This window comes from Herpailurus yagouaroundi, unplaced genomic scaffold, assembly GCF_014898765.1.
Source record: "Herpailurus yagouaroundi ecotype Mexico unplaced genomic scaffold, PumYag 428, whole genome shotgun sequence".
Taxonomy (NCBI): Eukaryota; Metazoa; Chordata; class Mammalia; order Carnivora; family Felidae; genus Herpailurus; species Herpailurus yagouaroundi.
Window position 1 is genome coordinate 229,101 of NW_024412645.1, and position 25,625 is coordinate 254,725.

Below are 25,625 nucleotides of genomic sequence, written 5' to 3' on the forward strand. Positions count from 1 at the left end.
TCAGGTCATGATCTCATAGTTCATGAATTCAAGCCCTGCACCAGTCTGTGTGCTGACAGCACAGAGCCTGCTCAGGATTCTCTCTGTGCTCCTCCCCTGCACACGTGCTCACTCTTTCTCTCTTCAAATAAGTAAATAAACTTAAAAAAATTTTAAGAAATATTCTTTTTTTTTTTTTCAACGTTTTATTTATTTTTGGGACAGAGAGAGACAGAGCATGAACGGAGGAGGGGCAGAGAGAGAGGGAGACACAGAATCGGAAACAGGCTCCAGGCTCTGAGCCATCAGCCCCGAGCCTGACGCGGGGCTCGAACTCACGGACCGCGAGATCGTGACCTGGCTGAAGTCGGACGCTTAACCGACTGCGCCACCCAGGCGCCCCAAGAAATATTCTTTTTAAAAGCATTATACAGTGGTGCACCTGGGTGACTCAGTTTATTAAGTGTCAGACTCTTTTGTTTTAAATATTTATTTATTTTTGAGAGAGAGAGAGAGAGAGAGAGAGCAAGCTGGGAAGGGGCAGAGAGAGAGGAGACACAGAATCTGAAGCAGGCTCCAGGCTCTGAGCTGTCAGCACACAGCCTGACGCAGGGTTGCAACTCACGAACCATGAGATCATGACCTGAGCCGAATGCTTAACCAACTGAGCCACCCAGGCACCCCAAGAGTCAGACTCTTAATCTCAGCTCAGGTCATGACCTTGCAGTTGGTAAGTTCGAGCCCCACATTGGGCTCTGTGCTAATGGTGCGGAGCCTACTTAGGCTTCTGTCTCTCCTTCTCTCTGCCCCTCCTCTGCTTGTGCTATAAATAAATAAATGAATAAAAAAATAAATAAATAAATAAATAAATAATAAACTCAAAAAAAATTTACTAAATAAATGAAAGCACTATACAAGGGGCATTAAGGAGGACACTTGTTGGGATGAGCACTGCGTGTTCTATGTAGGAGATGAATCACTGGATTCTATTCCTGAAATCATTATTGCACTATATGCTAACTAACTTGGATGTAAATCAAAATAAGTAAATACATACATACAAACATACATACAAATATACATACATAATAAGCACTATACAGTATTTGAATTATATTTCAGTAATGTTATTATCAAAACAAAAAAATGAAAAATGCTAGAGGAATGTATGGTGTTCTTATTAAATACATTAAAGATGGACCATTCAAACTCAGTTCAAAACTTTCTGAGATGTAGGTAGAAGCTTGCTGGAAACATTACTTTTCAACATATTATGAGTACTGCAGAATTATTATTGTTACGAATACAGAAGGAGGAGATTCCTTCTGACTGGGGTGTCAGGAAAGGCTTCACAGAGGGAGCAGCACTTCAGCAAGTCTTGAAGATAGAGTGGGATTTATTAGTGAAAGAAAAGAAGGAAAGGACATTTCAGACTGTGGGAACAACATGAGCAATAACCCAGAGATAGAACTGCAGTGTGGGGAGGAAGGGAACAGTGAATAGCATTACCTGGAGAACCTGGCTGAGGCATATGAATGAGGAGAATGGTGAGAAGTGGGAACAGACTGCAGACCATCAAATGCCAAGCTAAAAAATATAGGCTTTATTCCATAGGCAGTAGGGAGCCACTGAAGGTTTATGAGTGTATTTTCAGTAAATGACCACCAGACCCTCCTTCTTTCAGAACCCTTGGAATGTTGCCTCTGAACCTTCAGCTAATTCCTGGTCCAGCTCAGGCCCAGGCCCAGTCCTCCAGCTCAAAACTGGAACAGTATCTCTGCTAGTGTTCTCCTCCTCCCTCCCTCTATGTCAATGGTCTTCCCTTAGCTGATGGCTTGCTAATGTCTCTGAAAATACTAATAACTGATAATGACTGAGCCCTGTTAAAGCTGGTTGCATCGTGACTCCTGAGGCTTAAGAGCATCACTGATGCAAAGGAATTAACCTCAGATGGTGACATTTCAGATGCTTAGAAATTCAGTTTATTCAGCAAACATGCCTACTATTGATAGCATATTGCTAAGTGCTCAGACTCCAGAGATTGACCAGACTCAGTCCTTTAGGAAGCAGCGTCATTCATACATCCAACAATCAACATAAATTGATTGTTGTGTGCCAGGCAGTTCCAGGGAGAGCACAGCTCAGATCTTTCTGGACTCGTGGCAGGGTCCTCCCTCCCACAGGACATACTCTTAGGGATTCTGTGGTGTTTTTTCTAGGAATAGCAAGAGGACTAACAAACACAAGGAGCAAAGAAGGTAGCCAGGGCTGAACAAAAATATGGTCCAAGGACTCAGATTCTAGTAGTTTTCCAGGGAAAGGCCATTCTGAAAGCGATTCTGATGTCAAAGCAGGTTGATATGCCCCAGTTGGTATTGGAGGGACACAAAAAGTGGGTTTGGGGCCCAGATACAACATTTCCAAGTTGGTCTCAGAAACGAAGAGCTTAGAGGAAGGATGTGACAGTCAAGACTAGAGTGGGGAACTGGATAATTCAGGAAAGATGTTGGGGATGGATAAAAGGCAAGGACAGGTGTATCTACACCAGGCCTTCTCTTCTCTGGAATGTTTATCCCCTCATCTCCACAAGCCCAGACCCAGCAGACCCATCCTTCAAGGCTCCTAAAATGTTATTTTCCCCATGAAACTTTACCTGACACTCCACCACAGAAACTTCCTCCTCTACTATGACCTCTCCCCTTCACAAACAAAAAATAATCTCTCTCTCCTGTGAACATCTAGAGATTTTCTATATATGTTCTATGTTTCTATACCTCATTCACAGCCCTTACACTTTTTTCCTTTATGTTGCCATATTATAATTTTTTTCCAGCTTTATTGAGGTATATGGATATTTAAGGGATACAATGTGATATTTTGAAATACATATTCATTGCCAAGGGCTGCCTGGTGGGAGAAATGGAGAGATGCTGATCAAAAGGTACAAAGGTAAAATTATAAGATGATTTCTGGAGATCTAATTTACATCATGGTGACCATAGTCCATAATACTGTATTGTATAGTTGTTTGCTGAAAAAGTAGACCTTAAGTGCTCTCACCACACACAAAAAGCATTGTAACTGTGTGAGATAATGGATATGTTAATTAACTTGATTGTGGTAACCATTTTACAATTTTTTAATCCCCTGTAATGCTTAGTATAATGCCTAGTGCATGGTACACATTCAATAAAATGTTGGATAAAGGGGTTTTGCAGTGCCTTCTGCCTCCACTCTTCCCCCATATCCCACCCCCGAACACTCCTTCTGGAAATGAGCAACACCCTTCCAGGCAGGCATTTTGCAGACTGCCAGCAACATTCAGTAGGTGCTACCAGTAGGTGTTATTACTATAACTTGTGTACCCTGCCTCCTTCTTCCCTGCTGTTTATTCCCTACAATGGAAAGACACTGTCTCCATGAGCAAAGGATGCTCAAAGGAAAGCTCTAAGGTTCCAACACCACTTTGTAAAACATGGCATTAAATTTGCCTGTCCACCCTGCAACTAGAAGAGAATGATTTCACAAGTGCAAGCCAGAGGAGCAAAAGAAACACAACTACTGACCCATATTTTTTTTTCTAAATGGATTAAAAATATCACTGAACAAAAGGAAGGCACTTCAGACCTTTGCTTAAAGCTTAAGAAACTGGGGATGTTGGGCCTGGAGTAGAGAAGACTCCAGTGTGGCCTACCATCTTCTGAGGTAAAGCAAGACAGCGTGGTCTGCATAAGGCACAACCAAATACAATGGAGAAGCTCCAGGACATCAGATCAGGGCTCCATACCAGGAAGATTTTCCTCACTATCAGAGCTGTGTAGAGATGGAAGTGGTGCCACTGGGGAGAGTCTTGGCCAGAAATATTCAAGTGAAGGGTGGACAATTGTTCAAGATATTTTGGTCAAGTGGTTTAAGAATAGACTCTAGCACAGGATCAAGAGGGTTAAAACTGAATAAACTTTAGGCCTTCACTTTATGAAAATATGTCAGGAAAGAAGGAATTCCACACCACCAGGACACTGTCACAGCAATGCAAATGGTGGTAAGGATCATGGAGAGAGTATTGCCAGGAAGGATGCTGTCTTAGGGAAGGGAAGGTGAGACAGTAGAAAAAACATGCCTTTGGTATCTAATCCCAGCTCTGGCACAGATTCATCTGACTGACTTCTTGTCACCATCTGATCCTCACCTGTAAAATTGAAAGGCTGAGCTTCCCCAGGGGCAATTGCTACTCAGGCATCCAATGATGCTATTAGTGCAAATGATTGCATAAGGCAGTAAATTTTTCCTGTAAAGAAAAATGTCCAGATCATAAGTTATTTAGGTTTTGTGGAACACACATGATCTCCACTGGACACTCTTCCTCTTTTATTTTTTACAACTCCTTAAAAGTGTAAAAACACATTTGTAACTTGTGGGCCATACAAAAACAGGCGGTGGGCCAGATTTGCCCTGTGAACTATAGTTTAACAACCCCTAGCATAAGGGGGTTCAGGATAGCTTAAATGAAATCTTCCAGAAAAAATAAAGTTAGAGATTTAGCCTAAAATGATACAAAATCCCCCAAGAAACAGAGAGGTGGTGAAAGAAAAATGGAAATATACAGTGAAGAATAAGCTCAAACCCAAATATGATTGGAAGAGGGTAAAACAGAACAAAATAATGTTGGAAGAGATGTGGATGGTGATAGAGGGACATTGGCTATGGGTGTCTTTTCTAAGATGAAGAAGCACCGTAAGCCAGGATCACTCTGTCTGTGCAGCCCAGAGATCACTCAGGAGTCAGGATGCCTATCCCCAAACCAAGCCACTCTTGATGCTCCAGTAGAAAAAAAAGGAATGTAAACTGGAAGAAATCCAGCACGTTAAATAATCAGGGTCCAGAGGCACTGACTAATGGGGAAAATTAAATGTAGACAAATATTAGCAGGCTCATTAAGTAGCATTTAACAGGACAAGTGATACTGATTCACAGATATTTGAAAAGCATAAACACCATAATCAGCAGGGCTGGCAGGGGCTAAAATAAGATTGTTTAGGGGAACAGAGATTATCAGTGATTTTCTGGGAAATAAGCAGTATGGCATAGCTAGCAAATGATGAATTCACATCCAAGTGCTAGGCACTTAGAAGCTGGGTAAGGGTGTGGGGAGGAAGGCAGGCAAAGTGGCAAAGCCCCTGGTACTCTGGAAAACCAAGAGTCAAAAGATCTGAGTTCCAGGAAAATTTCATGTACTGCAACCTTAGGTAAACCACAACAACATGGGGCTAAAGTTTCCTTTTCTGTAAAATAGGGATTAGTATTCCTGCCCTCCTTATGTTGAGGCATTTTGTGAAGATGCCCTATCCAGTTGACCGCGTTTGCCCATTTTACTTAAAAGGACAAAAACAATTCAGAGCATGGCTCATACCTTGGAGGGCAAATGACGATATTATTTAAAAAGACTCCTAGACTCCATAAAGAATTTTCAGATTCATGTCTGCAGATCCTCACAACAATCTTTGGGAGTCATAAGAATAGGTAAGATTGTACCTATGCACACTTGAGTAAACTGAAGCTGAGGCAGGTTGCCTGAGGTTGCATAGCTAGAACCATGTCAAAGCCAGTAGTAAACCTGAGAATCCTGGCCCCTGGTTGGACACTTCTGGGAAGGTGAACATATTGGGGAAGAGTTAGTAACACTGACCCCTTGTGACACTTGGAAAAGCTTTCAGTCATATCTAGTTTCTATAATTACTTAACAAACCAAAAAAAAAAAAAAATGCTTCCTTCTATCCCTAAAAAACAAAACAAAACAAAATAAGAAACTCTGTGGCCATGGAAGGGTTAATATCCACCCTGCCCCTCCACACTCCCCTCTAAATCAAGAAAGAGTTCAACCACCTGCTGCCATCACAGCCTCCTGGCCTAACCCTACCCACAACCAAAGCTTTTGAGAATGTCTGCAATATGTGCACATTTAAAACACCTCATCTTCTAGTTGCTGGGTGTGCCAGAGTCTGTCATAGTGAAATTTCCAAGTTCCAAGTTCCAAGGCTGTGAAGAACAAGTTTCTCTGGTTTGGTGTGTCCCCAGTCCCCAAGGGGAGCCACGTGCATTTCCCCAGCACCAGGCCACCCTCCAAGGCTTCCTCCTCCTCCTCCTCCACCCGAGCTTTGCCAACTCTCACTCATTCCAGTCCCTGGGCTTGCAGGTCAGCCTTTCCCAGGGGGACACCAGCAGCACCCCTCCATTTGGGGCTGCCCCACAGCCCCTGCACCTGGCAGAGGCTTTGTGTCCTTCCTGCTCTAAATTGTTTCTTTTCCATACAAAACTGTATGACTAAGAAGAAACAGGACAGTCCTAGCCTCCTTGAGGCTTATCTTCCAAGCCCAGAGATCTTCCCTGAAGACCTAAGCTGTCCCTCTCCTGCCCCTCACACTAGCCCCCAGCCTCTCCAATCTCTGCCTCCTTCTCTGCTCACAGGCTAGGGGTATTCTCCTTGGACCTTCCTGGCCAGCTCCCCTCAGAACCCCCCTCCCTTCTGCTCATCCTTGCTTGCCCCCCTCACTTCACACTGTGCCCCCCTGAATTCCTCTCAAGGGCTTCCAAGTTATTTCCATTCGGCTCCACAGACCTTTAAACCCACCCTTTCCTCCTCACAGCTCACGGATGCAGTGGCTCCCCTGTACAGCCCCGCCCCCCTTGTCCCTGCTGGTGGCTCTTGCCCCTTCAGCCCACGTCTCAGAGCCCTCACATACCCACAGCCCGACGGCCATCACCACCACAAAGTAGACAACGATGACAGAGATGTCGGCCGCATTGCGGATGCGCTCATGTGGCGCAAGGGGTGAGGTAGTGTCGGTCGTGGGGCTCCAGGTGGTAGTGTCCATGGCGGCGGTGGCGATGCGTCCCTCCCGCCCAGGCCACTCGCTCCTTATACCGCCTCCGGGTTAATAATCAGCCCCGAGGGAGGGCGCCCGCGAAGTCGCGCGGTGCGGCTCCTGCGCTGCACCGTCGGGGAGCAGCTTTGGACGCAGAGAGCGCTGAAGGAGGAGCAGGTAGAGCTGTTGGCAGAAAGGGTGGCAGGCTGGCAGGTAAGGGCTGTTCCGTGAGTGGGGAGGGGCCATCCAGGGGGGTGGTGCCCGCCTGGCACAAAGGCCGGCTGTGTTCCCGGCAGGGTAGCCTCGCCTGCTCTGCCAGGGGCAGAGAGGGTGCGGCTCCATTGAGGAACCAGGCTGCCTGAGGCCAGGGGCCTAGAGGCTTCAGGTCGCCTGCCACCTGCCCTTGGACCAGTACTGAGGCTTCTGCAGACTCCGGTTCTCCATGTGTAAAACGGGTACAAGACTGTTCCCAGGATTCAGCCAAGTTCTTGGTCTCTGTGGAGAAAATTCTGGGGAAGACCACTTGTTGGGTATTGCTGGCAAGAAATTCAGAACAATTTATTGGCCATGGGGACAGCCACCCACCTACCTACATTTCTGGTGCCCCTGCAGCCCCCAGAGGCACTGTTACGGCCACTGTAAGGAGGAAAAAAGAGAGACTAGGAGAAGGGATCCCACTGGGAGTTTTTCTTTGCCCTGTGCCTCACCCAGTAATTGATCTGGGGTTCTTCTGGGGAAGATAGAAGCGAGGATACTAGAGAATCCCTTCCATGGAACTCATCATATGTTGACCCTTCCTGGGGATTCAGCCTGCCCATCTGGAGACACATGTCTAAGTTGAAAGTCAGGGCTCAGCACAGAGATGATTGAGAAAAGAGGCATGACTCACCCAAGGTCACACAGTGAGCTAGTGACAGAGCTGGTCCTACAACCTAGACCAGGGTAGGCCTAGTTCAGAGGAAGGTTGGAGATGCTCTCAGGTGCTAGCACTAGGGAGCTTTGCTGGAGTGATGAGGTACAGGGAGGGGGAAGGACCACATAAACCCTGCCCGGACTCTGTTCTGCCTCAGGTCCTCCCTGCCCACCACCAGACAACCATCCACTGCTCAAATGCCAACAACTGATTTCTTTGCACCTCACTGTCTCTGAGGTCCACTCCCATCCTCCCTCATCAGCACTTGCTCTTCCTACTGAGGCTGCAGTCAAAGAATCATTATTTGGACTGCGTCCATGTAGGTCTTCCCCATTCCCCCCCACCCACTCCCCTAAACTGAGTAAGGTTATGCCCAGGGCCCAACATAATGCCTGGCCACCAGGAACAGGAATTCCTCTTCTGAGGAACCCAGAAGCAGAAGATCTTCAACATGGATGTCCTCCAAAATTTCAAGCTGAGCCATCAGCCACAGCTTGGAGCAATTGACCTTTCATCTATATCCATCTGTTCCCGAATTCAGCAGAGCATTTTCACCTGGCTCCGCCCAAGCGGAGCCCCTGCCCTCAGGAAACTTCCAGTCTGATCTGGAAATGAGCTCATCCACAGCAAAAGTTCAGCCCTGAACCCCCAGCTGCAGGCATCCAGCCTGTGCCAATTTCCAAAAGTGAAGTCTGGCAATGAGCAAATCCGAAAAGTGAGCAGGAGGAAGGACCTGAAGTACTATAGGACCTCAATGGAGGGAATAAACCATTCTTTGATCTTTCTCAGATAGCAAAACATGGATGGCTAGAGAAGGAAAGGATGGCAGCCTGGAAGAGACCAGAAAATGCATTCATTCATTCATTCATTCATTCATTATACATTCATTCATTCTTGCAACACAAGAACTACTTCTATGTGCCAGGTCATGTGTGCCAACCCTGGGGATATAGCTGTACACAAGATTCACAGGGTTCTTGCCCTCACAAGGCTTCCAGCCCAGTGGGAGAGATAGACCATCATCAAAAATGAGACAAATACCTATAAAATTAGCATTGTGATATGTGCTTTGAAAGAGACATAGTAATGCTCCAAATGTGTAGCAAGGATTTTAACATGGAGATGAGGTAAAGCTGGGGGAAGGCCTCGGAAGGTCTGGTTTGAACAGGACCTTAAAAGAAGAACAAGCAAGGTAAGATGGGAGTGAGGGATGTATCAGGAGAGGGCAAGCTGGGGCTAAAAATAAAAAATAAATTAAAAAACATGTCAGTACCAAGTATCCCCCTACCATGGCAGGGTGGCAGGGGGAGTCCAGGATACCTGAGGCCCTTTTGCAATTTCTGTTCCTCACTGGTCTCCTCTAAAAGGACAATTTATACCCAAGAAAACAGAACAGAGATTCCTCAAAAAATTAAAAATAGAATTACTCTGTGATCCAAGAATCCCATTTCTGGATTATATATCCAAAGACAATGAAATCAGTATCTTGAAGAGATATCAGCACTCCCATGCTCATTAAAGCATTATTCACAATATCCAAGTTGGAAACAGTTTAAAGTGTCCATGAGCAGATGAATGGATAAAGGAAATGTGGTGTATATATATACATACCACATTTATGTATATGTCTATGTGATGGAGTATTATTCAGCCATAAAAAAGGAAATCCTGCCCTTTGCACCACCATGGATGAAACTAAAGGACATTATGCAGACAGATAAAGACAAATACTGTTTGATCTCATCTATATGCACAGTCTAAAAAAGTCAAACTCAAAATGAATTACTGGGACCTCACCAAAATAAAAATCTTCTGCACAGTGAAGGAAACAATCAGCAAAACTAAAAGACAACCAACAGAATGGGAGAAAATATTTGCAAATGACATATCAGGTAAAGGGTTAGTATCCAAAATCTATAAAGAACTTATCAAACTCAACACCCAAAAAACAAATAATCCAGTGAAGAAATGGGCAAAAGACATGAATAGACACTTCTCCAAAGAAGACATCCAGATGGCCAACTGACACATGAAAAAATGCCCAACTTTACTCATCATCAGGGAAATACAAATCAAAACCACAATGAGATACCACCTCACACCAGTCAGAATGGCTAACATTAACAACTCAGGCAACAATAGATGTTGGTGAGGATGTGGAGAAAGAGGAACACTTTTGCATTGTTGGTGGGAATGCAAGCTGGTGCAGCCACTCTGGAAAACAGTATGGAGGTTCCTCAAAAAACTAAAAATAGAACTACCCTATGACCCAGCAATTGAACTACTAGGCATTTGTCCATGGGATACAGGGGTGCTATTTCGAAGGGACATATTCACCCCCATGTTTATAGCAGCACTATCAACAATAGCCAAAGTATGGAAGGAGCCCAAATGTCCATCAATGGATGAATGGATAAAGAAGATGTGGTATATATATACAATGGAGTATTAGTTGGCAATCAAAAAGAATGAAATCTTGCCATTTGCAATTACGTGGATGGAACTGGAGGCTATTATGCTAAGTGAAATTAGTGAGTCAGAGAAAGAGAAAAATCATATGACTTCACTCATATGAGAACTTTAAGAGACAAAACAGATGAACATAAGGGAAGGGAAACAAAAATAATATAAAAACAGGGAGGGGGACAAAACATAAGAGACTCATAAATATGGAGAACAAACTGAGGGTTGCTGGAGGGGTTGTGGGAGGGAGGATGGGCTAATGGGTAAGGGGCACTAAAAAATATATTCCTGAAATCATTGTTGCACTATATGCTAACTAATTTGGATGTAAGTTTTAGAAAATTAAAAATAAAAAAATAAAAAAGCCAAACTCATAGAACCAGAAAACAGAATGATGATTGCCAAGGGCTAGGGAGGGGGTGGGAGAAATGGGGAGATGTTGGGCAAAGGTTACAAACTTCAAGTTATAAGATGCAGTGTATGATGACTAGATCTAATGCAGTGTATAATGACTATAGTAAACAACATTGTATTTATACTTGAAAGTTGCTAAGAGATTAGATTTTAAGTGTTCTCACCACAAACACACACACACACACACACAATGGTAACTATGTAAGGTGCTGGGTGCTGGATGTGTTAGTTAACTCAATTGTGGTAATTCAATCCCACTGTATGCATATATTAATTAAATCATCACATTGTACACCTTTTAAAAAATAGTGCTGTACAACCCAGGTTTTAAAAAAAAAAGAATTATTTTCTCTACACAGATGCTTCCAGGAAACACAGTATGATACACCACCTGCCCCCCACAGCTGGCCAGAGCTGCTGGACCACTGCTCATTGGTAAAGATCATGTTGGCCTCTCTCCTGCCCTCCCTGGTGCCAACCAAAATCAGGCTCTGGTCACAAAAAAGAACCTTCTTACCAGAACTCCAAGGGAAATAAAAAAGCTGCCCAAACAGCCAGACCAGGGGGAAGATGGGGCTGATGAGGAAAGACAGACATAAAAGCAAGAAGCAGACCCCATCTGAGTTCACAATCTCCGGTCAGATTGGGGTCCTAAGTTTGAAAAACCAGATGCCCACAGATTCACAGCTAAACCTGACTGTTGAGAGAATACTATTCAAATAACTCTGAAGTCACTAAGCTAATATCTACAGATGGCAGGGGAGGAACCCAGATTTGGAGTGTAATGCCTCACCACTATGTGGGAATTCTCCTGTTGCCTCTTCTCTGCCTTCCTTCCACACTACTCAGGTGTCTAGGTCCCACAGGAGTCCTACCTGCTTCTACCAGCCCAGGAGCTCTTCCCCAGCAGGCCTCAAAAGTGCAGTGTCCACCTCTTACTGGCCAAACTGTGCTCCTAAACTCTTGTCACACCGTGAAATAAACAGCCTAGGTGCAGAGGCTGTGAGTTTGGGAAGTTGCCTGGGGAGGGGAAACCACATAACTAGTTTGAATCATAGCACAGCCATCATCCAGCAGCAGACCATGGATAGTTCATTTGACATCCGTGATCCTCCATTTGAACATCTGTAAAATGGCATAGACAAGGACTGTCTTGTGAACCTGTGAGGTCCAAATGAGATGAAAATGCAAAGGAGCCTCACTGACAATAAAAAAGGCAAAGGTGAGGTACTGCTATGATTTTCTCTTTTTTCCTTTCCCTTGTTGCAAGCTCAGTTGTGGGAAGCAGACTGTTGATCAGTGTATTTGTTTCCTGAGGGTGCTGTTAACAAATTATCACAAATTTGACAACTCAAAAGAACATAAATGTATCCTCTCGTGGTTCTGGAAGGCAGAAGTCCAAAATTGGTTTCAATGGGCTGAAATCCAGGTTTCAGCAGGGCTGCATTGCTCCAGTTTTAAGCAGGATCTTTCCCTGCCTCTTCCAGCTTCTGGTGGTGCCAACAGTCCTTGGCTTGTGGTCACATCACTCCAATCTCTGCCTCTATCTTTGTGTGTGTGTGTGGTAAAATATACATAACATAAAAGTTCCCATCTTAATTATTTTTAAGTGCACAATTCAGTGGCATTAATATATTCACAATATTGTGCTACCATCACTACTATCTATATCCCAAGACTTTTTCATCATCCCACACACTCTCTATCCCTGAAACACTAACTTCTTATGTTCCCCTGGAAACCATCATTTAGCTTTCCATCTCTATGAATTTGACTATTCTAGGTACCTTTAGCCAAGAGGAATCATACAATCTACTCTGTCTTCACAATGCTTTCTCTTCTGTCTGTCAAGTCTTCCTCTGTCACTAAGGACATTTGTGATGGTATTTAGGGTCCACCAGGATAATCCAGGATGATCTATCCTCATCTTAAGATCCTTAACTTAATAACATGTGCAAAGACCCTTCTTATAAATAAGGTAGCACTTACAGGTTCCAACAATTAGGACCTGATATCAGATGGCCATTATTCAGCTACTGCAGTGATGGTGAAGGAGTCCGAATATGGAAGGATTTGTTGGAAGAATCAGGATTGGAGCTGCTTTGGGAAAGGTGGAGTGGGGAAGAAGACACTGCTGGAGGGGGTGAGTCTAGGCCCAGAGGGGTAAAAGCCCAAAAGCTCCCAGGCAAAGAGGAAGTGAGAATAAGTGAGAATGGCCAGGAGAGGGAAACAATGAGTTGGCCCCAGGCTGCCTGCCCTTCCTCCCCAAGCCCCAAGCTGGTATCTGGGCATGAAAGGAGTAAAGGAAAGGACAGAAAGCTAAGAAGAACGAAATGCTCCTGGCCCTCCCTCTAAAGCTGAAGTCAATAGTAGTTGACCCTTGGTGGTCTCTATGCAATCATCTGAACCCTAGCTAGGCCTCTGTCATGCTGGGTCACCTTGGGCAAGCCCCTTATGTTCACTGAGAACCACCTCTACAGTGGGGATTGAATTTGAACTAACAAAGGCTTGCTGAGTACCCACCATGCATATCAGTTTTGGGCTGGGACCAAAACCCAGTTGCTTAATGGTAGGCTGTAGCTCTTTCCTCTACATTCCAAATCCCAGACAGGCTTCAGGAAGAAGCTGCAGGGTGAGATGCTGCAAGATGTCTTAGCCTACCTCCCCTAGAGCTCTTCACAGGGTATTGCCTCAGCCCCAGGCCTTAGGCTGGGGCAACAGGAATAACACATGGATGATGGATGGCCCAGAATCAAGAGACCTGAGTTCAGGTACTGGTTACTCTGCCAAGTGGCCTTAGATAAGTCACTTTTCCCTTTTAATACTGTTTTCTCACCTACCAAATTGGCAGAATTTGACCAACTGGTCCCTTAAGAAAGATGCTGGTACCAATTCTATGACTCTAATCAGGTCCCTGAATTTCCCTGATCCTCTATCTCTCATTTATAAACTGGGGACATTAAGCCCTGGACAGTTGCATGTCCCAAGCATGTCAATTCCACTTCATCCTAAATCTCACCCCTCACTATGTCTGCTGGCCCCAGGGCTCACATTTTCTACTGCTCACCACCATTTCTAAAATTGGAAAGGGTGACTATGACCCTCCCTACACAGTCCTCACCCAATGAGCTCGGCAGATCTAAAGCAGTGTGGGAAGCAGACCTGGTTTGAATTGTGCCTCATATGTAAAACACTTCAGCACACTGCCAAGCACATATTCAGTTTTCAATAAAATGTTAACTTTAATCTTCATCTTCATCTCCTATCTAGACTCAAAGTCATGGGGCCTGGGGCCCTGCCCTCAAAGAGCAGAAGACAGATATGAAAAAGAAAACCTATACTGTGTGTTGAGACAAATGGTACAACTTTAATCTTCACAATGGTCCTATTGTTTTTCCATTTTATGGATGGATCACTGAAACAGTGGTTAAGTAACTTGTCCAAACTGGTAAATGGCCATGCTGGCACTCAAAGTCATGCATGTATAATACCAAAGCCTGTATTTTAACTACTGGAAAAGAGGGTAGGGAGAGAAGGGGAGATGAAGGAAGAGTGAAGCTCTAGCCCTGATTCTAAGCCTACTCCCCAGCCAGCATCCCTGTATTCCTCCCCTGCCTCATCCCTGGGTTGGCATTTGGCCCCAGCTACCTGTAGGTGTGAGACATTTCACTGAGTCACTAATTATAACAGATGCAGGCAAGAGTCAGCAGCATTACTATCTTCTGCCAAACACCCTGGTTTTTTGATAACCCACAGCTCAGGATTAGAGTAGGTGAAGTAGCAGAGTTAACTGTCACTCAAGTCCTGACATTGTAACTGTCACCCCATGTGTTCTAACTCCCTCTGTGAGATGAGACAGAGAAGCAGCTCCTGACAGGAAGTAGCCAGAGGCCTGCTGGGATTGGCTAAGGAACTCATCAGAGCTCTCACCTGTGAATCTTATCCCCACACAGCCAATGCCACCAATCCATCAACCCTCACTGAGAAAACCAAGCTCAAAAATCCTTGGGCAACTGAAAAACCCATGAAGGTAACAGTGGGAATGGCAAGTCATTCATATATTCAACAAATATCAGTTGTGCATCTGTCAAGGCTTTAGGGGTACAAAGTGAACAAGACAAATGTAGCCCCTTTCTTTGAGGAACCTAAAACTCATGCATGTGCTTAATGGGTATGGGGTTTCCTTTTGGGATGATGACAATGTTTTGGAACTAAATAGAAGTAACAGTTGCATGCACTTAATCCCACAAAGTTGTTCACTTTAAAATGATTAATTTATATTATGTGAATTTCACCTCAATTAAAAAAATAAAAAATAAAAACCATAACCATGCATAAGGCATCAGGCCTGGAGACAATAAAAATTTAATTCTCACCCAGATGATTTCTTCCCAACTTGTTGACTGATCTTAAAATTTCATGAGTTTCATTCATTTGTTCAACTAATCATTTGAGGAGAATGAAAAGGTGAATTTGTTTCACCATCAAAAGAATATCTTCTCCCATGTAATGGCTGGTCCTGATAATTCTATATTAAGAAATGTCACTCGTTCATTCATTTAGAGTATCCATTCTACACCAGGTACTGGGGTTACAAACTTGAATAAGACACAATCTTTGCAATGAATATAAAAGTGCAGCTATCTCTTCAAGATACTTCAAGATTTCAATTCCTTGGTATATATACTCAAAAGTGGGATTGCCAGATCATATAGTTCTACTTTTATTATTTTTTATCTTTTTAAAAATACTTCCATTGGGTATAGTTAACACAGTTTCAGGTGTACAACATAGTGATTCAGTATCTCTATTCCTTATGCTATGCTTACCACAGTGTAGCTATCATCTGTCCTGATATGTTACAATATTATTGACTGTATACCCTATGCTGTGATTTTTATTCTTGTGACTCACTCGTTCCATAACTGGAAGCCTGTACCTCCAACTCTTCATCACTCATTTTGCCACCTTCCCACCCTCCTTCCCCATGGCAACCATCAGTTTGTTCTCTGTATTTATAGATCTGATTCTGCTTTTTGTTTGTTTATTTATTCATTTGTTTTGTTTCTTAGATATGGAAACAACCTAAATGTCCATAGATAGACAAATAGATAAGGAATATGTGGTACACACGTACACGCATGCACACACACACACACACAGAGACAGAGACAGAGAGAGAGAGAGAGAGAGAGAGAGAGAGAGAGAGGAATATTACACAGCCATAAAAAAGGATGAGATCTTGCCATTTGCAACAACATGGATGGACCTAGAGAGTATTATGCTAAGTGAAATAAGTCAAACTGAGAAGGATAAATACTATATTATTTCACTCATGTGTGGAATCTATTCTTCCTGTGTGTGTGTGTGTGTGTGTGTGTGTGTGTGTGTGTGTGTGTAATCTATTCTTAATTTTTTGAGGAAACTCCATGTCTTTCATAGTGGTTGTACCAATTTACATTCCCACCAACAGTTCCCAAGGTTCCTTTTTTTTTCATATCCTCACCAACACTTATCTCTTGTCTTTGTGATAATAGCCATTTTAAAAAGCATGAGATGATATTTCATTGTGTTCTCTTGATTTCCACAATGATTAGTGATGTCAATCACTCTTTGTGTATCTGTTGACTTTTCATATATTGTATGAGTTCCTTATATTTTTTGGATATTAAAAAATGGTAACTATGTGAATTGATGAATGTATTAACTTGACTGTAGTAGTCATTTTAATATATATCATATATATTAAATATATATATAATCACATTATATACCTTAAATACATGTAATTTTGTCAATTACATATCATTAAAGCAAAAGGGGAGGAAAGAATAAAATACACACTAGCCAAAAAAAAAAAGACACATTCTCTGCCTTGGGGCCCTTCCAGTTCATCAAGGAAAGTTTACATCTGATATGCACATGCTGTTCCCTATGCAAGGACACTTTCTCCCCTGCTCTTTGCCTGGCTAACTATCATAATCCTGTCAACTTAATTTTTTCCAAGAAGATTTCTGAACTGCACCCTACTCCTAGCCAAGCCCTATTCTCATCTTTCCTGTCTCGTTTTTTAATTCACATTTAGTTGCATAGTTATATTTAATGCCTATGGACCCCACTGGACTATAAGCATCATGAGAGAAGTGCCAGTGTCTCTTGGCCATGACTATGCCTAGTACTGCGGCTGGCATATAGTAGATGCTCAATAAATATTATATGGGTGCATAAATGAATCAAAATAATGAACACAGGGATGCGTGGGTGGCTCAGTTGGTTAAGCATCCAACTTCAGCTCAGGTAATGATCTCGTGGTTCGTGAGTTCAGGCCCCATGCTGACAGCTCAGAGCCTGGAGTCTGTTTCGGATTTTGTGTGTGTCTCTCTTTCTACCCCTCCCCTGCTCATGCTCTGTCTCTCTCTCTCTCTCTAAAATATACATTTTTAAAAATTTAAATAATGAACATAAACAATTATGATGTGATAGATGCTCTAACAGTGAGGGAAGATGAGACAAAACATGCCTTACTTCGTCTCTCTGAGGAATATAGAGAGAGGGGCAAAAGAAATAATCATTAAGAGGGGATATTTGCACTGAATCTTTAGGGATAATACAAGTTCCTGAGGTAACACAGCTGAGATGAGCTTTTGAGATATGAGAGCACACAGTATGCATATTCAGAGACAGTAAGTGGTTGTGGTCTGCATGACTGGACGGAACAGCAGGAGATAAGACCAGAGATGTGGGCAGAAATTAGCCCACAGGAGATCTTGTGTGACATACTAAGCATCCTGGAATTCATCCCATAGAACACTGGAAAGCCAGTAAACAGGGGTTCCTCACCTTAGACTCATAGGCCCCTCAGAGGTGGGTTTTGAACATCCAAGGATTCTAAAATTGTATGTACAATTGTGGTCAGATTTATGATTTCAGTTTTCATCAGATTCTCGGAAAGATCCATGACTCCAAAAAAGTTTAAGAACCACCACCTTCCCTGACCACCCTAACTAAAACACGCCCCGTACCCCCACCCCAGTTTACTGACTTTCATAGTAGTTATAACAAAATGTAAGTATCTTGTTAATTTCTTTGCTACTTGCTTACTGCCTATTTCTCCTCTGACAGAGCAGGGAATTTGTCTTGTTCAAGGTTCTATCTCCAGTGCCTATCATACATGGCCTGGAACATAGATAGCTCAATAAATATCTGTTGACTAAGTAAATCTAACTGTAGGTGTTTTTTTAACTGTGGTAAAACAATATATAATATATAATATAAACATAATATAAAATTTACCATCTTAACTATTTTTAAGTGTGTGGTTTAGTGGCATTAAATACATTCACATTGTTGTACAGCCATCACCCCCATCCATCCACAGAATTCCTTTCACCTTGTAAAACTAAAACTCTTTTTTTTTTTAATTTTTTTTTTCAACGTTTATTTATTTTTGGGACAGAGAGAGACAGAGCATGAACGGGGGAGGAGCAGAGAGAGAGGGAGACACAGAATCGGAAACAGGCTCCAGGCTCTGAGCCATCAGCCCAGAGCCTGATGCGGGGCTCGAACTCACGGACCGCGAGATCGTGACCTGGCTGAAGTCGGACGCTTAACCGACTGCGCCACCCAGGCGCCCCAAACTAAAACTCTTTATCCCATTAAATAATAACTCCTCAGCCCCTGGCAACCATCATTCTACTTTCTGTCCCTATGACATTGACTACTCCAGGTACCTAATATAAGTGGAATCATAGAATCGGTGTCCTTTTGTGACTGGCTTATTTCACTTAGCATAATGTCCTCAAAGTTCATCCATGTTGTAACATGTCTTATAATTTCCTTTTTAAGGCTAAACAATTCCACCTTGTATATCATATTTTGTTCATTCATTCACTCAGTGATGGACACTTAGATTGCTTCCACCTTTTAGCCATTGTGAATAATGCTGTTATGAACATGATGTGTACGTATTTTCTTAGTCCTTTTTGAAATAAGAGTAGTCACAGGATGGGTGAGTGGATGAATGGATAATGATGGATGGATGGGTGGGTGGATGGATAGATAGATACATTAAAACACCTGAACTGAGAGTCAGGAGATCTGTTTACTGTCCTAACTATGACATTTCCCATCTACATGACACACCAAACATCAGGGATACTATGAAGTAACACTTATGCCCATTGTAACAATGGCAGCAGTATTAACGGGAATTTCAAAATATTCATAAAGATGAGTAACTCTGTGCTATTTCATGATCACAGTTGTAATGCGTCAGTAAAAGGATTATGTACTAGATTTAAAGGTGTTACTGACTATGAAGAATGGGGTTTCCCAGAGTGGTAACCCTGAGAAGAAAGGTAGTGATTCCAGCTGGGTAAAAAATCACATTTAGTATCAAATATGAAACAAGCATAACATGAGTCAAAACAGCAAAATCAGAGTCACCAAAAATTCAGGACCTTGAGCCAAAAGATACTGGCAGCAAACAGATTCAAATGCCAAAGAAATGTGTATAAATGAAAGGTACAGAGAGAGGAGATTTTGAAGATATTGAGCTCTGCTCTGAACTGGCCCACAGGATTTGCTCATCCATGACCTCACCATCCATGGCAACTGTAAGAAACAACCCCAAGAAAAAAATGAACAAAAAATATATAGATAGTCCAAATATATATAAATATATTATTATAAACAGTCTATATAAAAGGAAATAAACATATTAAAAGATGTCCAATCTCTCTCTAATATGGCAAATGCAAAACTACAGTGAGATACTATTTTTTTACCTATCAGACTGGAAAAGATCACAAATTGATAATATATCATGTTATAAGAGAAAACAGGTACTCACACATTACTGGTGGAAGCATAAATTGGTACCACCTCTAAGAGAGTAATTTGAGAACATCCATCAAAATTATATCAAGAGAATGAGAAGACAAGCTGCAGAATGAGAGAAAATACTTAACAAAAGACAAATCTGATAAAGGACTGTTAACCAAACTGTCAAAGAACTCTTAAAACTCAACAATAAGAAAATGAGTAATCCAACTAAAAAGTAGGCACAAGATCTGAACAGACACCTCATCAAAGACATACAGATATCTTTTGATATGCAAAAGATATGCAAATAAGCATATGAAAAGATATTCCACATCATATGCCATTAGAGAATTACAAATTAAAACAACAACAAGATGTCACTACATACCTATTAGAATAACCGAAATCCAAAGCACTGACAACACCAAATGCTGGCAAGGATGTGGAACAATAGGGACTCCCATTCATTGCCGATGCAAACAAAAAGTACAGCCACTTTGGAAGACAGGCAGTTTCTTATGAAACTAAACATATTCCTTCCTACTATATGATCCAGCAGTTGTGCTCTATAGTATTTACTCAAAGGAGTTGAAAGCATGTTTGCACAAAAACATGCATACAGATGTCTATAGCAGCTTTATTCATAATTGCCAAAACTTGGAAGCAACCAAGATATCCACCGGTAGGTGAATGAATAAATAAACTGTGTACATGCAGAAAATGGAATATTATTTGATGATGAAAGGAAGTAAGCTATCAAGTCATGAAAAGACATGGAGGAATGTTAAAGGGACATTAATAAGTGAAAAAAGCCAATCTGAAAAAGCTATATACTGTATAATTCTAACTATATGACATTTCATAAAAGGCAAAACTATGGAAGCAGTAAAATGATTCATGGTTGCCAGGAGTTAGAGAGGAAAAGGAGATGAATACATGAACACAGAGAATGTTTAGAGTAGTGAAATTATTCTGTATGATATTATAATGATGGATATATTTGTGTCCATTATACATTGGTCAAAACTCATAGAATGTACAACACCAAGAGTGAACCCTAATGTAAATTATAGACTTTGGATGATAATGAGGTATATCCATCAATTATAACAAACGTACCACTCTGGTGGAGGATATTGATGGTGACAGAGGATGAGAATAGGGGTAGTGGGTGGTAATATGGGAAATCTATTCAGTTTTTCTGTAACCTAACACTGCTCTGAACTGGCCTACAGGATTTGCTCATCCATAATCTCACCATTAATAACAACTGTAGGAGCCAACCCCAACAGAAAAATGAACAAAAAATATAAACAGTCCAAATACACATAAATATATAATATATATATAAAGTTACACACATTATAACTTTTGACCCAATAATTTTACTTCTAAGGATTTATGCTACAGATAGACTTACATAAAGGTAAATGATCTATGTTCAAAGTTATTTATTGCAGCACTATTTATAATAGAAAAAGACTAGAAGCAACCTAAAAGCCCATTCATAAACAACTGGTTAAATATATTATGTTTTATCCACTTAATGCAGCCATTAAAAAAAAAAGAAAAGAAAACTCTTGAGTATAAATATGGATTGATCTCAAGGTGATTTTGTTAGGTTAAAAAATCAAAGTGGGACACCTGGGTGGCTCAATCTGTTAAGCATCGGACTCTTGGTTTTGGCTCAGGTCATGATCTCACAGTTCGAGAGTATGAGCCCTGCATTGGGCTCCGCACTGATAGTGCACAGCCTGCTTAGATTCTCTTCCTCTCCCTCTCTCTCTGCCCCTCCTTCACTCTCTCTTTCAAAAATAAATAAACTGTGAAAAAAAAATCAAAATGTGCAGAACAATATATAGTATGCTACCATTAGTGTAAAATGGGGGGTAGGAAAAGAATATACACACAGGTCTGCTTATGTGTACATTAAAAATCTCTTGGGGGTGCCTAGGTGGTTCAGTCAGTTGAGTGTTTGACTTTGGCTCAGGTCATGATCTCACAGTTCATGAGTTTGAGCCCCAAGGAAGGCCCTGCACTGACAATGTGGAGCCTGCTTTGGTTTTTCTCTCTCTCCCTCTGGCTCTCTGCCCCCCTCGAAAATAAACAAACAAACAAACAAACTTTTTTTAAAAAATCTCTTGTATACACAGGAAACTGGCAAAATTGGTTGGCTTCAGGAAGAAAATTTCGATGGCAGGGAAGCTTTCTCTATATACACTTATGTACTTTATGAACCATGGAAATGTATTGTTTACTAAATCAATAGATAGCAGGAGGAAGGAAGGGAGGGAAGGAAGATGAGAGAGAGGAGGAGAATAAATACTACACTAGGATCACTGAATATCCTAATGTAGGCTGTGGACCCAAGCACGGGGCCTCATTTTTAATGGAGAGCCACTATAAAGTCCATTTGCGCTGCTCTCTGGCAACTAGTTGTCATTCCAGGTCCCAGTGTCAGTGTCTTACTTTGACTCATTCTGAGTCACACCCTACTTGTTTCCCACTTCCACTCCTTGGGAAAGCACCTGGGCTGGGAGGGCTTCCTTAAGTATTCACCAAAGTCATGGCCCCATGTGGAAGAGCTGTGAGCTCTTTGGGACAAAGACCTCTTTGAATACAACTGTCATTAACATGATTACACCCACATAACCCTGATATGGGAAGACTCTTTGTGCCTTCTGGAGCATAGGATGCTGCTGGTGAGTAGCTTGAAGAGCCAGTTTTTTAATGCCTGAATCAGTCATGTGTCAGGTTTTCAATTTAAATGATAGACTCTTTGACTGAAAAGAGTTAAGAGCATTCAACTGACCCCCTCATTCTATAGTGGAAATTGAGACCCAAAGAGGAAGGTTACTTGTCCAAAGCCACAGCATGGTCTCTGAATTCCTAATCCAATGCTCTGTCTTCTCCAAAAACATTGTTCAAAACAAACTTATAATTTCTTATAAAGTTAAAGCCATACCTTGTAATTTCACTTTTAAATATTTATTCAAGAGAAGTGAAAGCATATGCTATGCTCTGAATGTGTCCCCACCAAAGTTCATATGTTGACTCCTAAAACCCAAAGGCAATAGTATTGAAAGTGAAGTCTTTGGGAGGTGATTAGGTCATGAGGGTGGAGCCTCACAAATGAGATTATTGCCCTAAAAAAGAGGCCCCAAAGAGCTCTCTAGCCCCTTCTACCAGGTGAAGACACAGTGAGAAGTCATGAGCTATGAACCCAGATGAGGGCACTCGCCAAAACTTGACCATGCTGGCTCTTTGATGTTGAACATTCTCATCTCTGAAACCATGAGAAATAAATTTCTGCTGTTTATAAGCTACAACATCTAGTATATGAATGTTCTAGTATATGAATGTTCTAGTATATGAATGTTCACAGCAGCTTTATCTATAATAGCCAGAAAGTAGAAACAACCCAAAAATCCATTAAAAGGTAAATGGCAGCACCTGGGTGGCTCAGTCAGTTAAGCAACTGACTCTTGATTTCAGCTCAGGTCATGATCTCACAGTTTCATGAATTTGAGCCCAGCACCAGGCTCTGCGTTGGCAGTGTGGAGCCTGCTTGGGATTCTTTTTCTCTTTCTCTTTCTCTTTCTGTTTCTGTTTCTCTTTCTCTTTCTCTTTTTCTCTTTCTCTCTGTCTCTGTCTCTGTCTCTGTCTCTCTCTCTCTTTCCCTGCCCCTCCCCCATTTGTGCTATCTCTGTCTCTCTCAAAACAAATAAATAAACTTTAAAAAAAAACTTTAAAACAGAGGAGTGCCTGGGTGGCTCAGTTAGTTGAGCAACTGACCTTGGCTCAGGTCGTGATATCATGGTTTGTGAGTTTGAGCCCCGCATCAGGCTCTGCGCTGACAACTCAGAGCCTGGAGTCTGCTTCAGATTCTGTCTCCCTCTCTCTCTTCCCCTCCCCTGCTTGCACTCTGCTGTCTCTCTTAAAAAAAAAATAAACATTTAAAAAAATCTTTTAACTTTAAAAAAGAGGTAAATGGATAAACAATTTGTGGTATATTTATTCAATGAAATGCTACTCATCAATAAAAAGAAACAAACTACCAATCCAGAGAGCAACATAGATGAATCTCATAGACAATGAATTGAGAAAAGAGGGCGAACATAAAATTACCTATTGTATTATTCCATTTGTACATAGTTCTAGAGCATGCTTTACGGTGATAGAAAATAGAACAGGGGCACTTGGGTGGCTCAGTCAGTTAAGCAACTGACTTCAGCTCAGGTCATGTTCTCACAGTTCATGACTTCAAGCCCTGTGTCGGGCTTGAGCAGGAGCCTGGAGCCTACTTCATATCTTCTCTCTCTCTCTCTCAAAAATAAATAAAACATTTTAAAGCTAATCATTAAAAAAAAAGAAAATAGTACATAGCTGTCTGGGACAGGAAAGGGATGAACGGCTGCAGAGGGGTATGAGAGAACTTTTGGGGGTATTGTCAATGTTCCATAACTTGATTGAGATGGTAGTTACATGGGTATAAACATTTGTCAAAATTCACCAAACTATGGTTACAGATGATGACTACACTTAGCATGGTAAGCATTAAGTAATGTATAGAATTGTTGACTCAATGTATTATACACCTGAAACTAATATAACATTGTGTTAATTATATTTAGATAAAAATTATATATTTTCTAAATTCATCAAATTTGTATACTTAAAATCTGTGTATTTCATTGTATGTAAATTGTACCTTAAAAGAGTTAATTAATTAAAAAAGGGAAAAACAAGCCCTTATATGTATATGTATATCACTCTTTCCTATTTACAGAGCACTTTCTCACCTCTTTTTTATAATGACTTATATAGAGAAAGGTTTAACATAAGTATGTCTACATAAGTACAGGTGTGGCAAAAGATGATCCTAGCAGGTGATTTTCAATTCTGAGTTTAACACAGATCTATTAGTATCTTTGAGGAATCAAGAAAGGCTTTACAGAGAAGGCAACATAAAAATACCTATTTAAAAGTCAGACAGAGAAAGACAAATACCATATGATCTCATTTATATGTGGAATGTAAAAAGAAGACTCTATAGATACAGAGAACAGACTGGTAGTTGCAAGAGGCAGGAGTGAGGGGGGTGGTCAAAATGAGTAAGGGTGGTCAAAAGATACAAAATTCCAGTTATAAAATTAATAAGTCCTGGGGATGTAATAAACAACATTGGGACTATAGTTAATAATACTGTATTATATAGTTGAAAGTTGCTAAGAGAGTATTTCTTAAAAGTTCTCATCACAAGGAAAAAAATTCTAAGTATATATGGTGATATATGTTAACTAGACTTATTGTGATGATCATTTTGTAATATATACATATATAAAATTATTACATTATACACCTGAAACTAGCATAATGTTATATGCCACTTATACCTCAGTAAAAAAGGAAGAAAGAAAGAAACTTATCTAATGTAAAAATACCTATTTAATGTATAAATCTTGTCCAGCATTACAGGGAACTGCATGGGCAAAAGCTAGGGAACAGGAATAGTCAGTTTGGAGGGAAACTTTCTGTATCTGTTCATATAAATTAATAAATTTGTTATTGAATACTTTCTATGTGCCACACACACTGCTCTGGGCATTGGAGGTACCATTATCCTTATTCACATTCTAGTTGTGGAAGATAAATTTAAAAAAAACAAGCAAATAGTGCATATAATATATCAGGCAATGATAAGTGCTGCAAAGGAAAATAAAGCAGAATATGGAGATAAAGATGGTCAGAAAAAGGCAGGGTGATCAAGTAGGACCCCTTACTAACCATATAGAAGGAATAAGGGACTAAGCCACGTGATGCCTGGGAGAAAGCCCTCCCAGGTAAAGAGAAAATGCAAGGCCCCTGAAAGGTGAGCATGAAGAGAATAAGAATGAAAGTTTGAGAGATAGACTCAGGACTATGTTATTAAAGGCCTTGGATGCCACTTAATCCAGTAGCAGGAATTCTTCCAGGAATTTAACATAAGGCAAGAGCACTGGACTAGGAATCAAGATTCCTAGATTCAAGTACTGAGTCTGCTTCTAATTTGCTTTTTGACCTTGAGCTAGTGACTTCAACTCTCTGAGATTCAGTTTCCACAGGCATTACATCCCATCTTCAGGGGAGGCTCAAAGGAAGGCAGAAGTAGGACCCCTTAAATTTAATTA

General features: G+C 41.4%; 1 protein-coding gene across 2 annotated transcripts in view; it reads right to left on the reverse strand.

Annotated features, from left to right (window-relative positions):
• SLC5A1 (solute carrier family 5 member 1) overlaps nt 1-7,022 on the reverse strand; it is a 101,464-nt gene extending 94,442 nt beyond the window's left edge. For both annotated transcript variants that reach the window (XR_005787012.1, XM_040463809.1), the window contains exon 1: nt 6,720-7,022. Coding sequence is in view for 1 of the 2 variants with exons in the window: in XM_040463809.1 (XP_040319743.1) it covers nt 6,720-6,851 (132 nt within the window). In the remaining variant the exon portion in view is untranslated. The remainder of the gene's footprint in view (nt 1-6,719) is intronic.
• Between the last annotated feature and the right edge of the window lie 18,603 nt (nt 7,023-25,625).